General features: G+C 37.4%; 1 protein-coding gene across 1 annotated transcript in view; it reads left to right on the top strand.

Annotated features, from left to right (window-relative positions):
- Positions 1-24,690, top strand: part of CHSY3 (chondroitin sulfate synthase 3) — a 146,968-nt gene extending 122,278 nt beyond the window's left edge. The window contains exon 3 of the mRNA XM_002188714.6: positions 19,393-24,690. Within this exon, the coding sequence (XP_002188750.6) occupies positions 19,393-20,958 (1,566 nt within the window). The 3' untranslated portion in view covers positions 20,959-24,690. The remainder of the gene's footprint in view (positions 1-19,392) is intronic.
- Positions 24,691-27,665: the final 2,975 nt, after the last annotated feature.

The raw sequence follows: 27,665 nt of genomic DNA, 5'->3' as shown, positions 1-27,665 counted from the left end.
CTTTAAGGTCCCTTCTAACCCAAACCATTGTATGATTCTACGACTGCCTAATTTTACTTTTTACAGGATTTGGTATAACATAATAATAAATATAAAATAAATACATACCATAACATTATGTTATGGTATAACATAATAATAGCTGTCTGTAGGCACACATCCAAGCATATACATGTAATAAACACATTGTGTGGGTTTCAAGCAGCTCTCTCTTCCAAGTTATTTTAACCTGATCATTAACAAAAATTGTGTAAGAAAGTTTCTCTTAATATATGGTGTCACCATTGTTATGCAATAAAACTATTTGCCATCTTGACAGAGTAGTTATTTGCTTAATATTCATCCTATTAAAAAAATATGTAATCTCATCCTACAGGAAAAGCCTTAGCTATATATAGTTCTGTTCTCATTCCTTCAGGGTATTATTACCTTTTACTGTAAGAGACAAGAAAACAGTAAATTGGATTATTGCCCTTTGTTTCAATTTTTACTCTTCTTTGCCTGTTCTCTTCTGTATCATGTACTCCATTCAAAGCACAACTCAAGCCAATCAAAAATTTAAGAAAAACTAGAGAAACAATTTCTGAATTATTTAGGTCAATTGGATTGGTAAAATCTGAGGTCTTTAATATTTTTTCTGAATTGTTTTCACTGAGAATTATCCAAATATATAAATCCTATCTATTTTCTGTACTCCATTGTACTTTCCTATTTGTTTTGTTATATTGTTTAGAGTTTTTCTTTTTGCTTCATTTGATTTGAAAATCTATAGTAAAGATAGAACTGCTTTCTATGTATTTGATTATTCTGTGACAGAATACTGTGTGAAAACAGTGACATAATGTAAAAGAAGACAGTGAATAGTGCATATAAATTACGAATTCCGTAATTAGGTAAATGACCAAGCTAGACATACTTCAGTGATTTGTAAGAAAATCATTATTACTGAAGAACCAATCAGTGAATGTGCAGGTATTTTTCTGCCTGGAAAAAAAAAATTAGTTTCAAATCTATGACTTAAATAGGGGGGTACCTTCAAATCTCCATTAAAAATATTTTCAGACATGAAAAGATATGAAGCAGTATAAAATGGGTTTTAAATTATCACTGTCTATCTGAAAGACTTTTTCTTTTACTAATCAACCACACTTTCCAATTCAGAAGTGCAATAATGAAGGATCTTGTTAAGGATATTTTATGATAATGGGAGGATGAAGTATCAGTGTTCAATCTTAGATCTCCTGTCACCATGGAGCATGTAACTCAGTAGGCTAGGATTTTTTTATTTTAACGTAATAGCAATTTGTGGTGATGCTATAAGAACACAGTCATGTTAATTAATGTTATATTTTCATACCATTCAGCCAGAAAGCACAGCTATGCCTGTGGAAAAGTATAATGGCGATATAATTAGGATTTCTTCTAAGTAAAACATTGTAACAGACATCCTGCCATGCTTATGTTATTTTAATTGGATGTTTAGCTCAAGGGTGTGCATAATTTATCATAAACTTTAATGGTAATACAATCAGCTGGAAGGAAGCCATACTTATCTCCTTGATTACACCATAAAAAATTAAATCCTAATTTCAACATCCTTGTTTTAATAGTCTTTTACTGACATGGCAAGAAGTGAAGACTTGGTTGACAAGGAGGTCATGCTGTTCACTGTCTCAGCTGCATAATGACTTGATGTAGTACAAGTGTAAGAAAAAATAAATAAATAACCAGATTAAATCTGGCCTATCATGCAGAAATCTGGCCAGTGTGCAGATTTATGAAAAGCTTTTATATCAAGGGGATGATGAAGTATTACAGGAAGTCTAACTGTACTGATTTTGCCTTTTCTTTCTTTGGAAGAACTTGGATATCTTGGATCCAGTAGTTCAGTCATTAGTTCCCCAGTGGTAACTTCTGAGAAACTACTTTTAGGTCTACCAGCCACTAGAACCAGGTTCCAGTCATTCCCAAATTTTGAAGTTCTTACAAATTTTATGGTTAACCTTCCTATAAGAATGAGGGAGTATTAAGTTAGTGGGGATAGATTAGAGAGCCTTGGTCCATATTAGGTAGATCTGCTGGCACTTCTTCTTTCTTACTTAATATGAGAGCTTAAAAGACGACTTGAAATTCAAGGTTTCTCAAGATATGTTTACCAAAGAAGAGAATAGTTCATTTTTCATCAGTCTATGTTTATTGTTTTGTTGTCCAGAGCTGTTGAAAATCCTGTGTTAAGAATGTTAATGTGATGTGATATATTTTTTTACTAAATATATTTGCAGTGTAGAGGTTATTAACATTGCATTCTGTAGGCTTGATCTTCATGGTGAGCTTGTGCTGACACCTTTCAATGGGCCATTTTGAGCTACCAAATTGCTTTTACCCTGAATCAGTAAGGATTCTCAATGTTCTTGTTCCTTTGGAACAAGAGATTATTCAGTATTATAGTATCATCTTGTATATTCTTATTATCTGTATGTTTAATCCTTTTAGCTTCATGCTAAGTTATGAGCTTCAGTAATTTTAAAATTCAATAATTTTGATCTCCCTTAAATACTTTTTTACACACATTTTCTATTTTTCCATTTTGCATTTGCTGACTTCCTATTTCTTTGTCCTAGTAAAACATAAATGTCTGATTTATGTTAATTATCTTTATAAATTATTCACGTTTTATTGTTACTGTATGTTTCCTCCATAAAGTTAATATTCCTAGCCCTAAAAAAAACCCTGGAGGCAATGCTTAGTTCCAGTTATTTTAGAGGTTTTGCTTCCAGTACCCGACTCAGTCATCTGCTTCTGTCTGGGATGGATAGGATCCACCCAGGCAGGCAACAGCTGTGCATAGCAGGAATACAAAGCCTCACCACTGTATGAGTGAGCAGAGAGGAGAACATAGAGGGAATTGGCTGATACAGCTGCCAAGCTACTCTCCACAATTTTTGAAAAGTCATGGCAGTCAGATGCTGTCTCTAAACTGGAGAGAGATGGATTAGATGGGTAGACTGATCAATGGGTAAGGAATTGAGAGGTGACATCCGAAGAGTGGTGGTCAACAGCTCAGGGTCCCGATGGAGGAACATCAGTGACAAGCAGTGTCCTTCAGCTGTTGGTGTTGGGGCCTGTGCTATTTAATGTCTTCATCAGTGACACTGACATCAGGATCAAGTGAACTCTCATCAAATCTGCAGATGACACCAAGCTCAGTGGTGTGGTGACACACCCAAGGATGGGATTCCATCCAGAGGGTCCTGGACAAGCTCAAGGCGGCTCCCTGGGAATCTCATGAGTTTTAACAAGGCCAAATTAAAACGGCCTGCAACCCAGTTGCAGTGCTGCAACTCGGTTGGGGCAAACCCTGGTACCAACCCAGGCTGTGGCATGAGCAGATGGAGAGCAGCCCTGGGGAGGACTTGGGGGTGCTGTGGGTGAGAGGCTGGACATGACCCGGCCATGGGCACTGCCAGCCTAGAAAGCCAAACATGTCCTGGGCTGCATCCAAAGCAGCGTGGGCAGCAGGGGAAGGAGGGGATTCTGCCCCTCTGCTCTGCTCTGGTGAGAGCCCACCTGGAACCCTGCATCAGCTCTGGAGTTCCCAAAAAGACAGCATGTACCTTTTGGATCAAGTCCAGGGGAGAGTCAAGAACATGATCCAGAGTGATGGAGCATGTCTCCTAATGAGACTGAGAAATTTAGGCTTGTTCATCCTGGAGAAGAAAAGGCTCTGGGGAGACTGTGAAGCAGCCTCCGAGTGCCTGAAGGGAGCCTACAAGAAAGCTGGAGAAGTACTTTTTACCAGGGCATGGAGTGGAAGAGGGAATGGCTTTGAAACTGAAGGTTAATCAATTTAGATTGGATATAAGAAAGAAATTTTTATAATGAGGGTGAGGGAACACTGCAATAGATTGCCCAGGGTGTGGGGAGATTCTCCATCCCTGTGAATATTCAGTGACTGTGTGGATGAAGTTCTGTGCAACCTTTCTACTTGAAGACATCCCTGGTCACTGCAATGGGGGTTTGACTAGATGGCCTTTAAAGCTCCCTTGCAATAATTCCCTCTTGCCTCCTGTAGGTAAAAATGTATGGCACCCAGAAAGGACCATTTCTCACTGATCCAAGATTACCACTTATCAGTATTTCCTGCTGTGGGCAGCCCCTTGCCATAGCTCTAAGTCTCCCAGACCACTTCAACATAAATATAAATATAAATATAAATATAAATATAAATATAAATATAAATATAAATATAAATATAAATACAAATATAAATATAAATATAAATATAAATATAAATATAAATATAAATATAAATATAAATATAAATATAAATATAAAGTCATGGCTGAGTGTTTAAACACACTTCAGTGCTTGTGTAATCTATTTCAGAGAATCACACAGAACCAATCAGGTTGGAAAAGATCTTTGAACTCATCAAGTCCAACTTGTGACCTAACACCTTGTCAACCAGACCACGACACCCAGTGCCACATCCAGTCTTTCTTTACACCTTTTTATGTCACCTCCATAGTGACTCCACCACTTTCCTGGGCAGCCCGTTTCAAGCTAATTACTCTTTTGTGAAGATCTTCCTCCTGATGACCAGCCTAAGCTTCCCCTGGCGCAGATTAAGGCTGTGTCCTCTTGTCCTATTGCTAGTTGCCTGGGAGAAGAGGCTGACTCCCACCTGTCTACAGCCTCCTTTCAGAGAGTTGTAGAGTGATATGGTCACCCCTGAGCCTCATTTTCTCCAGGATAAACACCCTCAACTCCCTCAGCTACTCCTCACAAGACTTGTGTTCAAGGCACATCCTTCACCAGCCTTGTTACCCTATTTGTCTGTCTATCCTAGCTAACATGATAGTATATTAGTTGTTTTTCCCACTTGGATGCTGTCTTTCAGGAATTCTGCGCCTTAGCACATCCATATCTTAACACCTAATCTACCCAACAGCTTTTATAAAAAGCCAGATTTTGATGAGAGTTTGAACAAATATGCAGACTTCAAAGCAAATCAAATAGCTTCAAGGCTCTTAGAGTTCTAAACAAAAAGTTGGTGCTCTGCTACAAGTGTTGATCTTATGAGATTGCCTGTTTTCATCTTAATAAATTCTTCCTTGTAAGTCCTAGATAGGCACTAGAAGCACTAGTTCTGATCTTTTTCTCTTTTGTGTCTGCCAATTTCCATTACCTTTTATCTCTTTTGATACCTCAGATTTTGTCAGTATGTTGGATTTATTACCAGAAAACAGGAAGTGAAACAACTTGGTCTGAGCTTAAAGCAAGGAGATTATTCAGCTATTTAAGATATCCAAAAGGCTTCCAGGTAGCTTTAGGTCTTCAAAACTTTGCTTCCCCGATGAGCATGTTTATATGTCCATTTTGCTAGATAGTTTTAGAAACATATTTATTCTGTCTCATATTCTTTGCTGCATCCTTAGACCAGCACTGCTAAAAGGTGGCACTGAGCTTTTATCTGATGTTGCCTGGATGCATATAATTTAAAAAGAATGCTGCAAATTGAATTCATTTTCTCCCTAAGAAACCATAATCAAGTATCATTCCTGTGCTAAGTTTCAGTGTTTTCCTGTTATGTATATCACTTGATAATGCTTATCCTTTATTTTGTGTGGAAAAATCTATCCAAGTAAGGCCAATGGACTAAGGAATTAAAATACATAAACTAATAGTGAAATATTCCTAGTTATGAATAAACAAAGTCATCCAAGGCCAGGTGTTTTCCTTCACTGTTTTTGTTGTAGATTTTTACACATTAATGTAAACAAAATGTGCAATGTATGCAGACAGTTAAATGGTTTGATTGATGAAGTACTTAAACACAATTCACGGTATTATTTAATGGATGTTATGGGTGCCATTTTTTATGCATTATTTCAGCATTATCTGATAGTGCTGGAATATAAATCTGTAGTCAATTGGCTATACAAGCATTTATTGAATTTTTCTTTGAATAATTAAAGGATTCAAAAGCTTCTTTGAAGGGTAGACCAAGCAGTTTTCTGAAGTGCATTTGCAATGGAATGATAACTTCTTGAGATTAAAAGAAAAAAAAAAATTTAGCTGGTAAACAGTAGCAAGGAAAATAAGCTGCATGCCTGTGCCTCAAAAGAAATAAAATTTTGCATGCATAATTATGGATTGTGTTGCAATATATAGGGAGTTACAGGATTTTTTTTCCCCAACCAGTCTCATTTTTATTTCACTTCTTTTAAAAAGTTTTCCTCATTTCAGTGCTTGCAGTAATTTCTATTAGTAATATGACTTACCATTAGGAGTTACAATTTTTTCAGGCATGAAAACATTTACTTTCAGATCTGCCTATTCTGAGAGGAAAATATCTCCAGAAATATCATAACAATCACAGTTTCTGTTATTTCTGCTCTACAGATCTGTTCAGATGAGAGATCTGAACAAACTCGGTATTGAGAAACTCATCAGACTCCTTCCTCTTTGGTTCCAGTCTGCAGGGGATGGCAAACTTCAGTCTCCTGGCATTTTCACCTGGTATCACTGCTGCTCTGGCTGGGAGTCTTTGGCTACTTTTGGGCTGATCTTCAGTTTAGTTTTAGAAAATTAGCCTTTTTCATTAACTTTGTGCTTTTTTATTATGGTCCCCTGTAGCTAAACCCCCCTATTTTGGCTATGGGAATATTCCTGATATGGCATAATTTCCCAGTGGGAGGAGTTGGGTGTAGGTAAGACTTATGTTGTAGTGGTGGTAAGAGCCATCAGTATTCATTTTCTGGCACAAAAGGGGGGGACCTTTTGGAGGTTTTCTCCCAGATTTGTCCTAAACCAGGACAATGGGCTTTTCAGACAATGTTAGCAAGCAAACTGATGTTTCTCCTCATGCAGTATTTTAACAGCTCTACTTTGCCAAAGAAATAAGCATTTACTATTCTTGTTTATAATTTGTCTGGTAGATGTGCATCCAGACTCGTTAGCTAAAAAGAGTACTGTATTCTCCACAAGATGTGATACTGTACTGTTTATGGCATTATCTGTGTGATACTAAAAAATCAGCCAGCTTTTTTAATTGCATTAATGTTCAGCTAAAGAAATTGGTGTAATTTTGTTTAACTGGATGCGTATAATGTAGTTGTTGAGACCATGTGTTTCTTTTTCAGGTATGTTGTACTCATCTTGTAGGACTCCCAGTGCATAATTTTGGGTATATATAGAACATGTGGGGGGAAAAAAAAGGATATGCTAAGGGTTATCAAATAACACAGGAGAATTATTATTTTTTTACTATACTGTGTACTTTCCACAAATCTGCAGAAGAGTAAGACACTTCCAAGAAAAGATGTAAGTGAAAAACTTAACTGTAAAATAACTGTAAAAAATGATAAATGAACAGAGAAAGTAGCAACTCTTTAAGGCTCTTTATACTCAAAATAATTTTGAATCATGCTATGTGTTTGCCCCTGCACACATGCTGTATAATATAGATCATATTGTACAAATTAAAAATTATGCTGAATTGTCAGTGTTTCCAGTCTCCCAGAGTTTATATTTTACTGAAAAACTTTTGAAGGAGGTCAGATGCAGATTCTCTAATATTGATTGTACAGTAGGCATTGCTACCACTCTGTTCCTCCTCAAATTATGTTGTGTAATATAAGTTTACTAATTAATATGTAGTAAGGCTGTGAAGTAATAGAAGTTTAACAGGTCACAGAGATCATCTGGTCCAGCCCCTTGGTCTTCAACCAGGATCTGTTATAAGACTGGAAATCAAGGTTCCATCAGGTTGCACTAGATTAACATTATTAAATAAGCTCCAAAACCTCATGTTTCTGCAAACAGAGGTGTTAGAGGGTGGCAGACAGATGTAATAGAATGCCTATCATTGTGAAAAAGTAGTTTATATTAAGTAGCTCTTTATAAATAATTGAGATATAAACTTGAAGGGAGAGCTTTTTTGGTAATGGCTTGCATAGATAAATCCTCTACTTCAAGATTTCGCATTTACTGAGAGTGAAGTTCTGTTTCCAACTAACTGGAATTTTGGAAGGATAAGGCTGTTTGGTTTTGCTGTCTTGTATCAAAATGGATTTTGTGGAAACTTAGGTAAAACTGAGAGTAAAAAGCAATAAAAACAGCTTGAGAAGAATATTTATTACTTTCATTTTAGCCTCAAATTTTAGTCTGAAACAGCAGTACTATTAGACTCCTAAAACAATAGGAAAAACCTTTTGTGTCCCAATAATCAACTTCACTGATAGATAGTAGGTCACAGCATTTCCCTTTTGTAGACTATAATGATAAATACACCATGAATAGTAAACTCAAATGATTGTTTTCACTTAGAATTTTTCATTTAGTGAGAAATGTGACCAGCTTATGAAGCAGAGAAATACTGCAGTTTAACTCAGCACTTAGATCTCTAAGCCCTGAAGCCTTACTTTTTTAATAGGGTTTTTTTGAGAAGAATTAGAATTTAAAATGGCTTTTTCTTGAATTTTTCTTCAACATTTGAATTGATGAGTTACTTCAAAAGTAAGGATACTTAGGACTCAGTTTAGAAAGTCCTTCTAAGCTCCTGATGAGCAGAGTAAGATGTACATTTTCTGTAGTGGGTAACAGGTTTAGTAAGGCACAGGCATGCAGATTTTTCAGGAAGATTGATTTTTCTAAGGCAAGTCATAAATACCAGGGAAGCCTTTGTGTCAGACTATTGTAGTTTTCAGGATGCTCATTTCCCGGTAGGAAGAATTATAACTTGTAAAATATCACTGCAGTATATGAGACAGGAGCCTCATACTTTTTTTATAGCTAGTGTTGTTTCTGGGGCAGGGGCATGCAGAGGGCTGGTTTCTCTTGCTGTATGAAGCTGTCCTATTCCAGTCTTTTAAGATTACACACTCAGAGTACTTGAAGCATAAAGGCTCTAGAAACATTAAATTTGTGATCTTGCACTGCAGAAGAAAATCTCCCCAGTTCTTCATTCAGCGGAATAGGTTTCCTGCATTAAACATGGCAGGTTTCTGATCAGGTTACTTTCCCATGTCAGGCGATGTGACAGGAGTGCAGATGGTGTCTGAGCATCTGAACTGGTGTCAGCTGGTATGATAGGAGCGAAGTCATCACATGAAGCAGGCAGCACAGCCTCAGGCCATCACAGGGTGTTAGTTCTGTGGCTTCAGCTTCACTTGGTTAGTGTGAAATGGGTCTGGATGGACAAAGTTTTTCAAATGTGTACAAGGAGATTGGTCTCAACAACTGAAAAGCAGAAAGGGTACATTACCACTGGTTTTGTTTTTGTTTTTTTTTAGGAATGGCTCTAGCCAAGTGTGAATGAAATACAGTCCCAGGCATCTTCATACTATCGTAAACCAAATGTCGTAGTTTGACATGGAAAAAGAATTTTTCCAGAAGGAAGAGGTCAATTTGGACATTGACCAATTGAAGGTAGACACACCTCTGAGAACACAGAGGGGTTAAAAGCAGAATTCCCAGGGGAACTCGTTCTCTTGGGTTCCGGTCAGCGGTCAGTGCAGGACTCTCCCCTGCCCGGCCACGAGCTGGGTGGTGGAGGGGAGAAGCCATGTGGCCTTCGGAGGTAGGCCCAAGGGTGGAGGGGCTGGAACCGGGCTGGCCCCCTGCAGATGGAAGGGTGGAGAAATCTGGGATGTTTCCATTTCCCCCCAGAGTCTCTCTCTCTCCCAAGAGAGAAAAAGAGACGGCGGCAGTTTTGCCAGCAGTTCACCGCGGGGAAGGAGAAGAGCGGGGGGGGCATAAGGTGCCCAGCCGGGCTGTGGGAGCTGGAGACTGGGCAGCGAGCCATCTCTGGGAGTCAGGACTTTTAACCTTTCCTGAAAAATTAAAGCTTTGTGAAATTTTTCTCTTCTTTAGTTTGAAAAAAAGATAAAGAGAGACGGCCTGGGACCTGGGATGTTGGAAGGAGAAATTCTAGGTGGGAGGAGATGATGGAGTGGCTTTTGGCTGGACTTCTTCTTAGTAGCTACAGACTGAACTGATCTTCTCCTCTAAGAGAGACTGTATTTTAATAGGATGCCGGTGAGCCAAAGAGACCATGCTTCAGCTGGGAAAAGACAGAAGTGGAGCGAACAGAGAAAAGTTAGGGAACTTTGTGGTGGTGCCCCTTGTCTTTTCAGAAGAAGAAGAGAAGAAGATCTCTGTTCTTGGACCCTCGGCCCCAGGGGAAAATGGGGGGGACTGTTGGTCCCAAAAATGAAAAACTGAACTGTTGTCTTTTCCCCTCTTGGCAGGGCATCCTTGAAAGGAAAAATCTTAAAAGCAGTCTGTCCATCCATGCATTGGTGGTGAGAGCACTGTGCATGGAAAGGAGAGGGTCACCACTGGCAATCTTTTTTCTCCGGGCGGTGCCATGTGGTGACATGAAAGCACAGGATGTGGCAGCTGTGTTTCTTAGGGGGTCTGTGGCACAGGAGAGAGACTCCTCTCTCCCTGCAGATGGACTGGGTGTTGATTATCTGGAGGGTGGAAACCTGATTGGGGTCCAGATTGTGTCTCACTGTGGTTTGTTGGAGTTGGGTGGTGGGAGGAGGAATGCTTTGGAAGGTTTCATTCTGAATTGTGTGTGTTTCTTTTTTTTTTTTTCCCTTTTTTATAGTAGCATAGTGGTAGTAGTTTAATAAATTTTTTTTCTTGTTATTAGGCTTGGGCCTGCTTTACTCTGTTCTCGATCACATTTCACAGCATTCAGTTGAGAATTGCATTTTCATGGGGGGCACTGGCATCGTGCCAGTGTCAAACCATGACACCAAACTACTCTCTTCTGTAATGCTCTGAGGAGTGCTGAGTATATCCATGCTAAAAAGTGTTCACCACACTAGCTGTCAGTATTTGGATGTTTTCTTTAGAAGTGTGGATTTTTTTGTAGGAGGGAATGTAAACATACGAGGACTACTGAGTGGGAGTGAAAAGCATATGATCTTTGTTGGTGTAACAAAAGGGAAATTTCTCAGTAAAAAGTCCCTCTGGGGTAATCCTGTTAAGTGGGGTGAGTTGCTAGTTCAACTGTGACACTACTCACAAAGTACCCAAAAAAAAAGCAAAATTTCCAATTTCTATAGAATTTGTGTATGTGGAATCAGTATTTGTGGTGCTCATGCATACAGTGCTCATGCTCATAATTACGGTATTCAAATCTTTGGTCAGATACACAAATGCATGATAACATATTTTAGAAAAGTTTATCATTAAACAAATATACTACTTTAGGTCACAACACATAAGCAATTCAGAAATTATGGTTAGTCATCAAATAACTTTTTCATCTTTTTTTTCCTTAACACAGAGGGTAGAACTTGATATTTCTGTCTAAATATATAACCTTAAAGACTTTTTCCATATTTTTCTGTTGTGCACATTGAAGACTAATATTTGACAGATTTAATATTTCTGCCTCTATATGGTCAAATGTGTCACATAGTGAGAAAGGGACAGACTATGAAATAAAAGTACTTACACACTTTGCATACATGTGTTATGTAATAGAGTTAATTGTAATTTTCACTTAAATTAATAAATTATTCCATTGGCACACTAAGACTTTAATAATTTTTATTTTGCTAACACAAAAATTTGTTTTGTAGTCTTATGGTTAAATAGTCATGGTAAACTGCCTTCAGGACTATACTTCAGGGTAAGGGGTTGGCAAAATAACTTCCTTCTTCTTTTGATCCTTAATGATTAAGCATTTTTCTCAACTCTGTATTAAAAAAAGTATTAAGGAAGAAATATGTATTTAATGTACATATGTACATTAGAATATGTACATTACATATGTTCAAAAGAATAATGTAGGAAAAAATATTGGTAAATGAATGCTCTGGTGCATTGCTATTTATGAGCCTTCAGGAAGGTTTAGTGTCTTGCACTGAAGATGTGTTGGTGTAAAAGATTATGTATTACTTTTGTGGTCAAATTTTACAATGCTTTTAATATATAGTATGAATTCTGTAAATAATAAAGCATGTACATAAAAAGCTAGGGTTTCTTATAAATTGTACTTGAGGCAGGTTATAGCTAACTAGTAGACAATAATGTAATGTGTGTTATTTTTAACAATGGAATATTTTAGTGGCTTGATACAAATGCTGAAAGAATTAATCATTGATTAACTAAATTTGTGAAATTCCACTTATTAATAAATTCTCATACTGTATGGGACATGCCCGGGAAGAGTATTTGGTTGTAACAGAGCTGAAGCATCTTTTATTGAGGGCAGGAACCTTGGCAAGATCCTGTTTGGAATATGGCCCTGAGGTCATCGGAGATTTGGGTTCAGGAAGGGTGGGTTGCTCCTTTGCTTGATGTGTGGAAGCCAGAGAACAATTACAGCATTTGGAAAAGTTTTTAGCATCAAGCTGTTACCTAAGGAAGCACATATGCCCCGCCAAGGTGTTCATAAGGACATGAAGTACATACATGCTGAGGGATGTCACCTGGATGTGATAATGGCAATGCTACTGTGGTAAACCATCTTCTGTAATGAGGCAAACAATGGCCAAACTGCAGATGGCTCTAACTGCTGGACTGCAGGGGTATTGGTTTAACGCCATGGAGGGCATGTTCACCTCCCAAAAGTTATGGTGTAAACATGTAGCTGGTCCCAGTGCATTTTTTGGTGTCTGTGAAACACCCTGATAACAGAATCTGCTTTTCTCTGCTGAGCTCTCTCAGTGACTGAGTATGTAGGAGCAAGCACAAGTCTGAACATCACTGAGATACATTAAGCTTAAGCTATGATAGGAAAATTAGTTATACCTTCTCCGAGATCACTCATCCAGAACAGGAAATGAGTCAGATCTTTGGCATCATCAAAACTGCTGAGTCAGCCATTTCCATTTCACATCCTAATGGGAAAATTGGCAGTGTGCAGGGGGCTGTTCATTGTAACAGGAACTGTTATTACCAGCTTCTTAACCTGTCATCCCTTCCACATTACCCTGCTACTTCTCTTCTAAAGGCTGGTTTGTTCTAAAGAAGGGGGGCTAGTGACACAGGCAGTCCAAACCTGAGAAGGCTGAAAGACTTCCTTCGTTAAATCTGCTGCCTATTAAAATGCAGCCTTTCCCACAACTGGTTCACTTAGATAATGCCCAGGGTAATTTAAGACATTTTTCTGTTTCTTTCCATGCATGCTGCTGTCCTTGTATACCAGTGCTGTTTAACTTGTCTATTTACAAGCTAAATTAGAAAAGTCCTGACAAGTTTCTTTTGCATTGATTTGTCCAATGCATTGATAAAAATGCAAGTCAGAATTGTGTGAAATTGTTTATTGTGTCTTTCTGAAATATTCTGACTAATGCAACACTAAATTTGTGTCCCTTTTCTGCAGAGGATTCACACTGAATTTTCATAATCTTTTCATGTCACCTTACTGTCTGATAATATTCTCATGTTTTCTTTGTATGTCAATTATTTCTAGTTTAAAAAGTCCATTTTCCCAAGATATTTAGTCATCACCTACCTCTTACAGCCATGGGTACAGCATTATATGTGTTGTTTTATTATAATGACTTAATTTCCACAACTTTGTAATTTTCAAGTTCTCTGGCTCTTACAAGTTGTCTTCTCTTCCCATTTGGTCACAATGTCCTCGAGTGTGTGTCAGGAGCAGTGTCTTATTATTTTGTGCCAGTGTCACTGGGAACTATAGCAATTCTTAGAAGCTTCTGTAATAACTTCCCTCCAAACTGATAATTCCTCACTTGTACATAGCTTGTTATTGCTTCTCTGTTATCTAGTTCATATGCATTTCATAATTGCAGTCTTAATCCTTATCTTATCCAGGCTTATAGTATTTCTCAGAACATCAAAACTAACCTGCTCAGATCTGTCTTCTTGTCCAGAAATTTAGATTACCTGTGGCATAGTGTTGCATTTTATTATAGTACATGTTATTGAGACCATCCTAATGTGCCTATAGTCATCTGAATTTTTTTTAAGCACTCAACTTCCCACTGTTCAGCAAAACAGTGTCCTCTCAAACATGGTAGATCTACATATGTACTTCATATGGATGATATGTCCCTTGAATTCACTCACAGCAGTGAATAAATCATCTTTAGCAGAGCTAAACTCTAAAGAGCAGAGGGAAGAAAGACCAGTATAATTCCTGTTCATCTTATTTCTACATTTATTAAAAGTCCAGTTTAGCACTCACGTGGATTTAAGAACATCTTGAGTGAATGGAGGATTAAATTTAATGTCTTCTGTGTTAAATGTTTTTAATGCTCAAAGAAAAATCATGTTAATTTAAAAAGCACCATTTGCATTTACTCTTTTCATATGTGATAATCTTCCAATAATAAAGTTGGTAGGTTTGGGCTTTTGTGTATATGCAGTAAGAACCTTCCTTTTTTATTACATCACTAAATCACAGCAATTACAATGATTTCAGAGATTGCAATGCAAATTACTTTGTGCTTGTGTATTAGCTATTGTATTTTTCTGCCACAATAATTCTGATTTCTTTCTTATAATTTTTTAAATTCCTGCTTGCAGTTCAGAGTTCCTCAGAGCATGATTAGATCATTAGTATTTCTTGCCAACTTCTAGTTTCAGCTGGCATGGAAAAAGGCAATCAGAAGTCCGTGCCAACTCTTGCATTAGTTGTGCTGTAAGAGCCATTCAGAAGACAGCAAACTATTCAGAAAAGTCCCAAAGTCATGCAATGTGAAAAGATAAAATGTTGGGCCTCCAGGTATTATATTGAATTGAAGACAAATTCTCCCATTCACTGCTTTCAGTGAACATAAATTGGTTGTATCATGTCAAACTAAATGTTCATTTGGCAAAATATCTCTCTCTGGGGTAATTGGTAGAAGACACTCAGGCAGGGGTACAGGACAATAAGGAAGTATTGTGATATATCTTCAGCTGGGGCTCCAGGAGTTCTAGATAGCAATGATTGGAGTTTCCCACTAAGCTGTTGCTTTGCTCATTAAAGTGATCCAAAATTTTACTGTTAGCAGCTGTGCTTGAGCCATGTAATTATTTCCTTTTCTGTTTCCAGATCTTGAATGCATCCTTGTAAGTGTCATAGTTCTTTATGTTAGAAGAGGTGGTACCATTCCTATAAATTTTTCTTATGGTGCTCACTGACTCCATTGATCTCAGGGTTGGCCCTCTTTGGATTTCTCTCTTTTGCCCTAGTTACCTGCTTATTTAATGATCCAGATGTGTAATCATGGGGTGTACCTTTGTGCCAAGGTTCGGTGTACCTTGGTTAGTACCTTTGTACTCACATGACGGTTGATGACAAACTCAACATGACCTGGCCATGAGCACTTCCAGCCCAGAAAGCCGGCGGGATCTTAGGCTGCATCCAAAGTGACGTGGGCAGCAGAAGAGGGAGGGGATTCTGCCCCTCTGCTCTGCTTTGATGACACCTCACCTGGAGTGCCAGTTCTGAGCCCCCAACATGGGAAGGACATGGGACTGTTGGAGCAAGTGCAGAGGAGGACACAGGGTTGATAAGAGGTACAAAGGCTGAGAAAGTTGGGGCTGCTCACTCTATGGAAGAGAAAGTTGCGTGGAGACCTCATAGCAGCCTTCTGCCATCTGGAAGCCTACAGCGAAGCCAGAGAACAACTCTTCAGGGGTTGTACTAATAGAACAAGGAGTAATGGGTACAAACTGAAAGAGGAAAAACTTAGGCTACAGGTTAGGAAGAAATTCTTTCCTGTGAGGGTTGTGAGATATTGGAACAGGTTGTTCAAAGGAGGTTGTGGATATCCCAACACTGACACCGTTAAAGGCAGGGTTGGATAATACTTTGAGCAACCTGGTCTAGTGGAAGATATCTCTGCCCATGGCAGAGGTGTTGGAACTAGATGATATTTAAGGTCCCTACCAACCTTTGACATTCTATAATTCTGTGTTATCAGTTTCAGATGGCACGATACTGACAAGGTGCCTGGCCACAGTCTTCAAGATGCTGTGCTATGGACACAACCATGTAATGAAGCTTCTGGTTCACTCTAGACTTGTCCTCATGTTATTTCCTTTTCCTTTCATCATTGCTGAACCTCTGTGTGATACCTACACAGAACTGCATACTGTGTAGACTGGGTTTTCTTCCCAGAGTCCTAACAGTTTGCACAGTCTGACATTCTTCAGGTAGAGTTAGGATTCTGTTCTTCATATGTACTTTGCATTTGTCTACGCAGAATTTAATCTGGCATTTTATTACCTTGCCATTCACTATCATGAAAACTTTTGCAAGAAGGTTTACTCTTACCATGCTGAATAATTTTAATTTATAGTCAATAAATCTTGCCACTTCTAAACCCACCTCCTTTGCCAGATAATTTATGGCTGCATTTTTTAATTCAGATGCACACACAAATTTATTTTCCAGGAAATTTAATCATCCTTCCTTTTGCCTTCTGGGCTTCACCATCTTGCTTAGAAATTTCAAAGCAAAATAAGAATCAAATTGAATTGCTTTCATTAAGATGTTAGTAAATTGAATTGTAAAACGACATTTTTTCTTGCAACATTAAGAACAAATTTCTGCACCAAGATTAAAACAGGGTATCTTCAGGAAGTGTGTTGATGCTTTCAGTTTTATGTTTGTTCTGTTTTCTCCAAATCAGGAGCTATTAAAAGTTATCAGTAACACAACTGAAAGTGGATTAGTAGTTTTTCCACATATGTGATAGTACTGCATTACTGAGTTGATTTAATTGTTTTGAATTGGTACTTTTAATCTGTTGTTGATTATCAAAAGCGAAATCATTATTATAATGGAGTATATCTTCTCTCCATGGTTTCAGTGGAGCATATCAAATAAACCCAGGAATCTGAAATTGGAATGTGCGAAAAATGCAGTATTTATGTCAACAGAATATTACTGTTAAATAAGTGCTGCTAATTAGTCTTCTGTAAAGCTGATTTTGTAATAAGTCAAGGGTAACAGAAGAATTTGCACAGTTGGAGGACAGCATTTAGCTTTGCAGCAATATGTCATTTGTTGGAAATCTTTTGGATAAAATGCATTTTACTACTTTACATAAAACTTTCATATGCTTAACTGTGAGAAATCATGTACTTTAAATGTAATGTGTAAAGGTGTTAATGGTTGTAAATGGGTAAATTAATGGTTGTTTAATTTATACTCAAATAGCATTCTTCATTAGACAACTTAGAAAAGAAAGTCATGTAAACCACCTCCCCTTCTTTCTTTTGTTTTCAACGTTGCACATTTTCTTTGTTTTCCTTTAAGGGCATTTTACTATGCAATTCTAGATGTAAAAATCATGCCTTCAGCTTTTTGCAGAAAAAGTGGACAATGCAAAAGCATAGTCACCTTGCAGAGTTCACACCATTCAATTTTAAGTAAAACAGACCAGGAAGGGAGAGCTGGAAATTTAGCCAGATCAGCTGTTCTTTTCTCATTATTCAAAATGTAAATTGTACAGCAAGAAAAGAAAATAGCTTTTCAAAAGAGCAAATGCCATCACCCGGCACTTTCCTAAACACTGTTTTCCCTCTCAATCTCTAATCCACCTGTCCTGCCAGCAACCATCTCTAATCCTCAAGAAAGCCATATTTCAGTTTTTTTCAGCACTGCTAATTAAAACACTAACAGGCCTGATGATGTTGATTCCTGTGTGATTACAAGGAAATCAGCTAAACCCTCATGTCCCTGGTTCATCTTATCTCATGTAGCAAACAAAACACCCACACTTCAAGACAGAACAAATGTTCTCAGAGAGATTTAGGTAGGTTCTGTGAATAAGGGGTCTGTGAGTCATGTTGTGACTTTGTATGTTTCTTTCACATTAATTTTCACTTTAATATAACAGAGGTACCTGTTTTATTAGAGGCAAATTTAACATAGCTTGAGGTATTTCTCAGAACGTATCTGTTGCTTTTCTATATGTTATATGACTAACCTCAAAAATTTTAATCTGAGTAATAGTAGCAGCCATGTTTGCTCAAGCCAGAGGCATTTGGGGTCTGAATGAGATGGGAGAGGCACTCCAGGAGTTCTGTATTAAAGTTCTGTTTTTATAACTGTGACAATGTTTATGTCTTGTACGTACTAATGACTTTTCATAGCTTTCATGATTCTTACCTTTGTTAGGAGTTATTTTACATTTATTGCCCTATTCTTAATATTACTTCCAGTATCAAAGATTCTGTTCTTCAAAGAATTGAAGTAAAATGAGCTAAATGTTTTGAGTCTGATATACTGTGCAGTCAGGACTTACCTCTCCTGATTTCTTCAGTGTATAAAAGACAAACTTCAATACCCATCTCAGAATTTGATTATAGCTCAAGTTTAAAGCACATTATTGAACAACATTTTCTATCTAATTAGCATATTTTCCTGAGGTATTAATTATAGACCAATCTGTTTGCAGATTTAAAAAATCCCAGCCTTTTCTCCTTTATCTGCTAGTCATGGGAAATAATTCTAGAGTTATTAGGTGTTAGTGAAGAGCAGCAGGTTTTAGGTGTATTTGTGATATCGGTAGTTTACTACTCCATATTATTTTCCATTTAAGAATAAATACTCATCACATTAATAATGAACTAAATTGTCTTCTAGGGAGGAAACTGAGTCAAAGAGAGTTTTATGATTTGCTTATAGTTTAGTTGTCAGCACAGAAAGTATAAAGGCCAGATATTTTGGATCCTATACCTGTCAGCCACAAAATGTATCTCTTCACTATATCGCAATTACTAATTTGACAGAAGTAGAATGTCTTTTCTTGCTACAGAAATAAATTGGAAATCACTATCACAATCAATTGCTTAATTGACATACCCTATTATATGTGGGCCTTACAAAATGTATATTCAAATGGTTTTATTTCAATTATTGAATTCTCTGTCAACATGAAAAGTAAAAGTTTTGTAAAGGCCATTCAGTTTTTTAATGTTAAGCAGCACCAACTATTTGCATATAACAGTACAATCAGCTTTGTGCTCCACAGACACAAACACAGGGTGCTCTTTAAAAAAATGTTGCTAACCTTTCATTAAGGATCTGCGCTAATTGGGGTTTAGATTGAAGTGAAGTCAGTAGTTCATGCATAGCACCTATGGACTCAGAAATATTACCCACAGAGCTATGCCTAGGCATTTCCCATAGTTCTGCAGCTGGAAAAAATGAAGGTAAACCCAAGATAACTGACATTCTCTTTAGATATAGGACAGTATTTGCTTACTTGGACACTACTGAAACTCAGACCAAAACAATGTAACTGTTTTCTACTGAATGCTTTAAAAGTCTATGCCTAAATATAACCATGATCTATAAGAATATGTAATAATAACCACTGTGAGTCCTTTATTTGGGTAGAAGCACTTCAACTTAATGTCTCTTTCCCCCTACACCCCTCTCTCTCTCTCTCTTTCTAGATGCAGCAATTGTTCCACGAAAACTATGAACACAACCGCAAGGGTTACATTCAAGATCTTCACAACAGCAAGATCCACACAGCCATAACACTTCATCCGAACAAAAGACCTGCCTATCAATATAGGCTGCACAATTACATACTGAGTCGCAAAATTTCCGAACTGCGCCATCGGACCATCCAGCTCCATCGAGAAAGTGTCCTGATGAGTAAGCTCAGTAACACTGAAGTAAATAAGGAAGATCAGCAGCTGGGATTTGTGCCATCTTTCAATAATTTCCAGCCTCGTGAAAGGGATGAAGTCATTGAGTGGGAGTTCCTGACAGGAAAGTTTCTTTACTCAATGGTGGAGAACCAGCCACCCCGGCAGAGCCTGAGCAGCGTCCTGCGGGCTGCACTGGATGATACTGTGATGCAGGTCATGGAAATGATAAATGAGAACTCCAGATCTAGAGGTAGGCTCATTGATTTCAAGGAAATACAGTATGGGTACCGCAGGGTAGATCCTCTGCATGGAGTAGAGTACATCCTGGATTTACTCCTTTTGTATAAAAGGCACAAAGGAAGGAAAGTTACAGTTCCAGTGAGACGTCATGCTTACCTTCAGCAATTGTTTAGCAAACCTTTCTTCAAAGAAGCAGAGGAGCTGGATGTAAAAAGCTTGCTGGACGATACCAACAGTGACACTCAATCTTTCTCTTTCCTTTCAAATTCTTTAAAGATTTTTTCCTCGTCATTCCAAGGCACCAAAGACATCAGGGGACACAGTGACAAGAAAATACATATTCTTGTCCCTATCACGGGAAGATTTGATACTTTCTCAAGATTTATGGATAATTTTGAGAAGACTTGTCTCATTCCCAAACAGAATGTAAAGCTGGCAATAATTCTCTTCAGTTCTGATTCAGGCCAAGACTCTAGCAAACACATAGAGCTAATGAAAGAATACAGCATTAAGTATCCCAAGGCAGATATGACCCTGATTCCAATGTCAGGAAAGTTTTCTAGAGGTTTAGCTCTTGAGATGGCCTCGTCTCATTTTGACAATGACACTTTGCTGCTGTTCTGTGATGTTGATCTGGTATTCACATCAGACTTTCTCCAGCGATGCAGAGATAACACTATTCAGGGAGAACAGGTTTACTACCCTATCATCTTCAGCCAATACGATCCAAAAGTAATATATGGAGGCAACCCTCCAGCTGACAGTAGTTTTGTTTTCACAAAAAGAACTGGATTTTGGAGGGAGTATGGATTTGGAATTACCTGTATTTACAAAAGTGATCTACTTACTGCTGGTGGATTTGATACCTCAATTCAAGGCTGGGGACTTGAGGATGTAGATCTCTTTACTAAAGTGATAACATCTGGCTTGAAGGCTTTCAGAAGTCAGGAAGTAGGAGTTGTCCATATTTTTCATCCTGTTCAGTGTGACCCCAATTTAGATCCAAAACAATATAAAATGTGCTTAGGGTCCAAAGCAAGTACATTTGCCTCTACCATGCAGCTCGCTGGACTCTGGCTACAGAAACATTTGGGTGTCAGGTACAATTGGACTCTCTCCTGACAACTCAGCCTATTTGGCCTTTTTAGGGGAGTTTACCTCATTGCTGTTATTTGATTTTGCTGTTGTAGTTTTAAACTCCCTCCTTATAGTCTTCCAAAGACTGTTGACCTCAAACGGGCTGACTCTGCTGTTCACTGATGTTTCTTATACCTACTGAAATGGTGAGGTGAATTCCTTTATATTTCCTGTATTTGAAATTCAGTATTGTCATGGAAATCATACAAGCCCACGGAGCATATTCATCACAAGAGACTGTATTAGAAGAATGTTGTCTTTCAGCTTTTGGATTCGGTATCATCTTTGTTGCATTTCTCAGATTTGATGTGATACAAATACTTACTGGTGAAAGTACCACAAAAGTGCTTTATGCTTCTTCTGGGGATGGAACTCTCTAAGATAAACTTGAGTTTTATAATTTATATGAGGACTTATATGTATAAACGCTACTTTTCTTCATCTTTAGAATTTTTAAAGTAAATGAATAACTATAACTATACCTTTATTTTTGAAAAAAAAGAGTAAAGCTGAGGAGCTACTTGCAAATACAACTGGTACTGGCTACCAAGGTCCTTAAATGTCTTATTATTAAAACAAACTCCTCACTGTTATTCAGTCAAAGTATAAATGAACTTTATTTTCACAACAAACAGGATTCAATCAAATCCTTATGTACACTTTGAAGATTATTTGAGCCAACATCCTTCATTTACAGGCAAGAAGAAACAGTGACTCAACATGGTCATTTATGATAAAGTGCAAGTATACAGTGTTCTTACTTTGAAACACATAGTATAAGTTGCTCTTTCTCTTTTTACAATGAGTCTGTAATACATAATTTTCTTTTACATTCCTTTCATAAGGCTGCACTTCAGTGTTAGAAGATAAAGCTCTATTTTTTTGTTTTACATTTTTCATGAATATTGGTACTCAGTAGCAATTTGTTGTTAAAATTAAGGTAACTGTAGAATAGTTATTTAAGTTTCAAGATTTACTATTGCTGGTCAAAGTTCCTTGCCAATATATTTATATTAGTGGAGGTTATAAGACTGTGTTCAGATTTATCTCTCCAAACAGCCTGAAGTTGCCATATTGTGGATTCATGAAGTAAAGTATTTAAAGTAATACCAACAGAATAAATAATAAAACTAATTTCTGTATTTTAAAGAAATGTTTATATAGGGATATATATGTGTGTGTGTGTGCCTGTGTGTATATCCCTATATATAGATATTTAGGGAGAGTAATTTCAAAGTATGTTCCACTTTTTAGTTCAGGCAGTGATTTGTTACAATTGTTATTTTTCCCAAATGCTTGGAACATTTCATGTTATGCTGTGGTAAGAGCTTAGAGACATTCAGGAAACCATCAGAATTCAACTAAACTAAGTTATTACAGTGGGTACATCTAATAACCTCAGTACCCTTGATTTCAAACTATATTTCAAACCAGGCTGGGCAAGAAAAAGTCGTAAGTTTTTTAGCTCTAACTGACTGCTTCCGTGTTTCCTTAAAAAAAAAAAAAAGCCAACCAAAAAAACCCCAAAACACCCCAAAACAATTAAGTGATTGGAATTCACTGGCACATCTGTTTGTGGGAAAATACTGTCTGTGGAAAAATATCCAGATAATTTCCTGAGGCTTGAAGAGGGTATGTAGGTCAGTTAATGTCTCTTATCTGTGTTCTCTGTTCTGGACTTACCATGCAAACAAAAAGGCAACCCTGACAAGGATTGAGTAAATTCAGAATTAAAAGACTGGCCATAGGTTATTGTGTGCTCTAATAAAGTCCATTCCCTTGCCCTGGAAAAAGTAATAATTGTTGTAGGTGAGAACAGAGAGTGTAATTCATGTTTGTACCAGCTCTCCTCAAGTAGAACTCTTGGCTTGTTATTTTCCTGGAGGCTCTTGCCTTCCTAGCCTAGCATTGTTAGCTCAAAGGTATGACCAAAGAAAAATTCCCTTTCAATTATAATAAAATTCTTGGAAATTGCTGTTCAAATTGCATGCAAAAGTCACATTTTTTTTCTTAAAAAAGCCAAGAACAAGGAACCTGATATATTTTAAAAAATCTCAATTAACCAATGCAACTCAGATTGTAAATATCAACAACTGATTGCCTGTTGATAAATATTTGTGATGACTTCATAAACAAGAAAAAACCTAATGACCTAGAAAGACATATAAGGAAATCATTGTCTGCTGGGATGTAGTCCAGTGCTGATTTCAATTACATAATTTGTGGCCATAAAGTATTTGCTCAGCTCAAAGTAAAATAGTAGTTTAGAACAAGCAATGAAACCAATCATTCAGTGGGGATAAAGATGTATACAGAGGGCTTGCAGGATCAGGTCCTACATGATATAAGCAAAATGCTAGTATTTACCAGTACAAATATTTATTTAGTGTCTTGACTGATTCATTTGTTTATATGATGAATTACTTTGTTAAAAATGTTTATTATGAAATATTGCATTTTCTTTTGAAATAACTATCCTGAGATAACTTGAGAACTTGTGTTAGTTTGTCTAAGGAATAATATGCCTTCTAAGGAGATCATATTAAAAGAAAAAAAAAAAGCACAAAAGTGTAGAGTAATGTTATGTATGTACAGATTAAGACGGGAATATCTGTGTTAATCAGCTGTTTGCTTTTGTCTAATCTGAATCATAATCTTCATTGTAAAATGAAATTTCAATGTGTATAATGTCCCTTTGTAAATGCGTGACAAGTGAATTCACAGTAGAACATAACAATCAATTTTGCCCCAAACCTCCTTCCCCTGTGAACAGTTTTCCTGCCGTAATTGTTGGGAAGTGGGTTGTGAACATCTCGCACTTTGGCTTTTCAGACACAGCCATTCTAAAAAAAAAATCTCAGCATTCACTACTCAGAAATGCTAGAAATCCCCAAACTACTGCATCATGGCATGTTTTCCCAGTCACAGTGCTTAACACAGCATTTGCATCTCCTGGATGAAGGAAAAACAACATGTTGGGCTCTCTGAGAGTTGATTGTACTCTGCATCAGGGTACTGGTTTTCAAGCTGAAAAAAGGCAGAAGGCCAGGGGGAGATGTGAAGCTCAGCCATGGGAGTTGGCACCTTGTGCCCGAGTTACCCCTGTGCTGCCACCTGTGCTGCCCACAGCCTATCTTGGAACTATGAGTTGGCAGCTCAAACAAGCACAGAAGAGCTGTGCTTGCTGCCATCAGCTGCTCTTGAGAATCAAAAGGGCCATTTTAATCAGGGAGGAATGAAAGGAGGGTCCCAAACTGGGGATTCATTGAGTGGAGTTGTCTTGTGCAGATCATGTTTCTCACTGTCCTCAGGGGAAAAGACGCTGGTCCCACATGGCTTCCCTCTGTTTGCACTCTAAGGGCTTTGAAGGATGGGGCAAAACTTCATGGGGCTCATGGACCTGCATCATGTACTTGGATCCTGCCATATCATGGGACATGTAGGGGGGAAAGGTGCCACACGGTCTTCCTAAAGAGCAGTACAGAGAGAGAGGCACCTTCTGCACTCAGCTCTTGCTGTGCACAAATGCCAGCTGTGCACAAAACTGCCTTCTGGAGGCTTTGCTCTCTGTGTGCTTGATAGTACTTCAAGATTCTTCCAAAAAATTACAGTGCTGATAAAATGACTCCTAGGAGTGTACTGCTCATCCTCAGTAACTGGAGAGTTGCAAGCAGCATGAGTTAAAACCACTTTTTTTAATCAGAGGGAAATAAACAATTTAAACTTCTTTTGATGTCTTAACTAGTCACTACAATTACTTAAGATGCAGTTTGCTACATCAAACATTTTGCTCTAAGGAATGATGCCAGCTTTAAGGCACAAAAAAAACCCCCCACATGTGTAGTCTATATCTTATTTTCTTGCAACTTGAAATCAGTTAAAATTTATGGGGATAAAACAGGGATTAGAAATTGGTGAGTCACTGACAGGGGAAAGGTTTATCTTTCTGCTGTATTTTTAAAAGCTAATCAAATCAGGAGAAAAAAAATACTGTGTTAGATACACACAAAACTTAGCTCTGATGTTAAGTAGCGGTGATAGTTGTGGTCCTAAAATGCAGCAAAATGAGATGTTTCACTAAGTCTACCTATTTACAAGAACTGATTATCACTGAAGGTTTTTGTCTGTTGTACATCTGTATGTAACATGTAATCCATTTTTAATTAATTCATTTCTAAGAATAATTTAAATTTTCTTCCATCAGCATTTATTCACTTGATTAATAAGATGACTTGTCATGACTCACTGTCAATTTCCTATTCTACTTTTTCGCGCGTCTTCCCATTTGCAGTATGTCTTACTACAGAATTGAAACTTTTTGAGCTAATATATGACATTTCTGTTACAGTTTTATGACTTCACTTCCATGCAAAACTTCTGAACTAGAAGATTTTAGTGAACGAGTTTCCAAGCCTACTTCAAATTGTTTCCATTTGCCTGTCACTGTAAATTAAAAGTGTTCTGAATATTTTTACTTCATTTCTTCCTCTGGTCTCCTTCATACCAGAATCACACTAAAGCAAGGATATGAAAAAACTTTGTAAGGCTTACATCTAGGAAACTTAAAGAACCAGGGGATTTCTGAAATCCCTTTTTTCCCCCTTTTTTAAACTTTTTTTTTGGTTTTTTGTTTTGTTTTGTTTTGTTTTCAAGTCTTTTATCTCAAATTTCAAAACCTTACTTAACAGTTCTGTAATTTTAATTAAAGAAATAATGGTTATCAAGATGTAAGGCAGCGCATATATTAGCTCCATACTACAAACTGTCATTTTACATCCTTATTTTCTAGTCACTTTATTATTCAACAGATATTTTCTATTTATAAGGATGTTGAAGATAAATGAAAAGCATCCTTGCTGGTTCAGTATTTACCTAGTCTTAGAGGAGAGTTTAACTATGTAGGCAGAGTTCCAAAGATGTACTATATACTGCAGGCTGCTGATTCAATAAAGATATCCCTAAAAGACATGTATTCTTGCTAACATTGGTGCCAAACACTTCTATTTAGAGCAGGTAAATTACCTTCAGGTGATTTCTGTAAAAAAGGAAAAAAAAAACTTAAAAAATTTAAAAATGCTTGTGCTTGAGATTATTAACATTGTTACTACTGGTTATTTGGGAAGCCTTTATGACTTGCTCTCATATTTGATTAGGGTTATATGGAGCAATAAATTATGCTTGTTTTTCACATTTGTCCATAAACTGTTGGCTAAAGGAAAGAAAAGCTAACTAACTGCTTTGAGGTGGTCGAATTGTGAGTGACCAGAGGGAGAACTGCTTGGTGTAGTTCAACTTTGAAACCAAGACTGAGACCTACTACCAGGAAAGGACAATTTCAGTGTAAGGAGTAGCAGCCTGAGTTTGTGCAAGGTATCAATGTATCTGGGGATCCATTTTAATGCTTAGTGAGTGATTGCCAGGAGCAGGCACTGTGCAGTCTGAATACAAGGCTACCAGCACTTGAAGAAGTGAGGAATGCAGTAAAATATGTTTCACAGGTGACAGGATAGATAGTAAGGATGTAGATCCAGATACCTGTGTATCTTTTCTTATTTTAAGAGTGTGGAAGATAAAATATATTTTAAAAAGAAGAACTCTGCTTTACTTTCTTCCTGAAAGCTTTTCCCCTTGTACATTCCACTTGTACATGCTGATCAGCAAGCCCATGTTTTTGGAAGTGATAGCTGAGCTGGCAATTTTTAGTCCCTCCTCTTCTCTTTTTAGATATGATGCACTTTATTATTATTTAATTAAGTTGGATATTTGACAGCTTTGTGTCATAGATGCTGTAGTGCTTTGTGCCTAAAATACTTCAGTTTCCCATTGTATCTTCATATATTGGACTGTTACATGGCACATCACTGCTTTAAATTATGAGGTTCCTTTAAACAAAGGCTTCTGGACAGTAGTTTTCACCAGATGTAACCTTGCAACCACAGCTGTATGGCTGAAAAAAAGTACATTCAGGTATGGTAATTTATTTTTTGCAATGGTTTTGTTTGGTAGAAAATTCAAAATGAATATGAGTTAAAGTTGAATATTTTTTGGTGACAAAGTTGAGCAAATCTGTTTAACTGGGACCAAGCCATTGCCCCCAGCATGTGCTGTTACTGGAAGACCTCCAGAAACTACCAAAAAGGTGTTTTTAACCAAAAAGGTTACAGGGAGATGTCTGTAGTAAAACTGAATGGGAAACACTGTTTTGCACTTCAGAACAGCTGGTAACAGAAGATCTAACTTTTCTGTAAAAATATATCAGTCATAACTTCTGCCACAGTCAACTGATGTTTAAGGGACAGACACAAGGGCGCTCATGTGTGAAGGAGACCAGAGAGATCAAGATTTAACATGGAATACCCTTAGAAGAGAGTCCATTCTGAAAGAAATATGGATGTGAACGAAGGACCATGCAAGAAACCGAAAAGAAGATTCTCTTCTTTTTCCTTTATCCTTGACATGGTGCTCTGCTCATCAGGGAGCTACCAGGTCTTCCTGGATTGAGCTTGGCACCAGGCAAAAGAAGCACTAAAAATAAAGCATAAATGCTGTGTATATGACAGGACCAGATACTGGTGGGTGATGGGAAAGAAAGTGCGTGGGAAAACATATAAGGAGACAAGAAAATAAATTTTTTTTGAATGTGAAGTAGAAAGATAGTGTGTGTGTGTATGTGTGTGTAAGCTATTCTACTA

This window comes from Taeniopygia guttata, chromosome Z (assembly GCF_048771995.1).
Source record: "Taeniopygia guttata chromosome Z, bTaeGut7.mat, whole genome shotgun sequence".
NCBI classification, from domain to species: domain Eukaryota; kingdom Metazoa; phylum Chordata; class Aves; order Passeriformes; family Estrildidae; genus Taeniopygia; species Taeniopygia guttata.
Note: the sequence above shows the minus strand (reverse complement) of the source record. Positions and strands in the feature narration are given on the sequence as shown.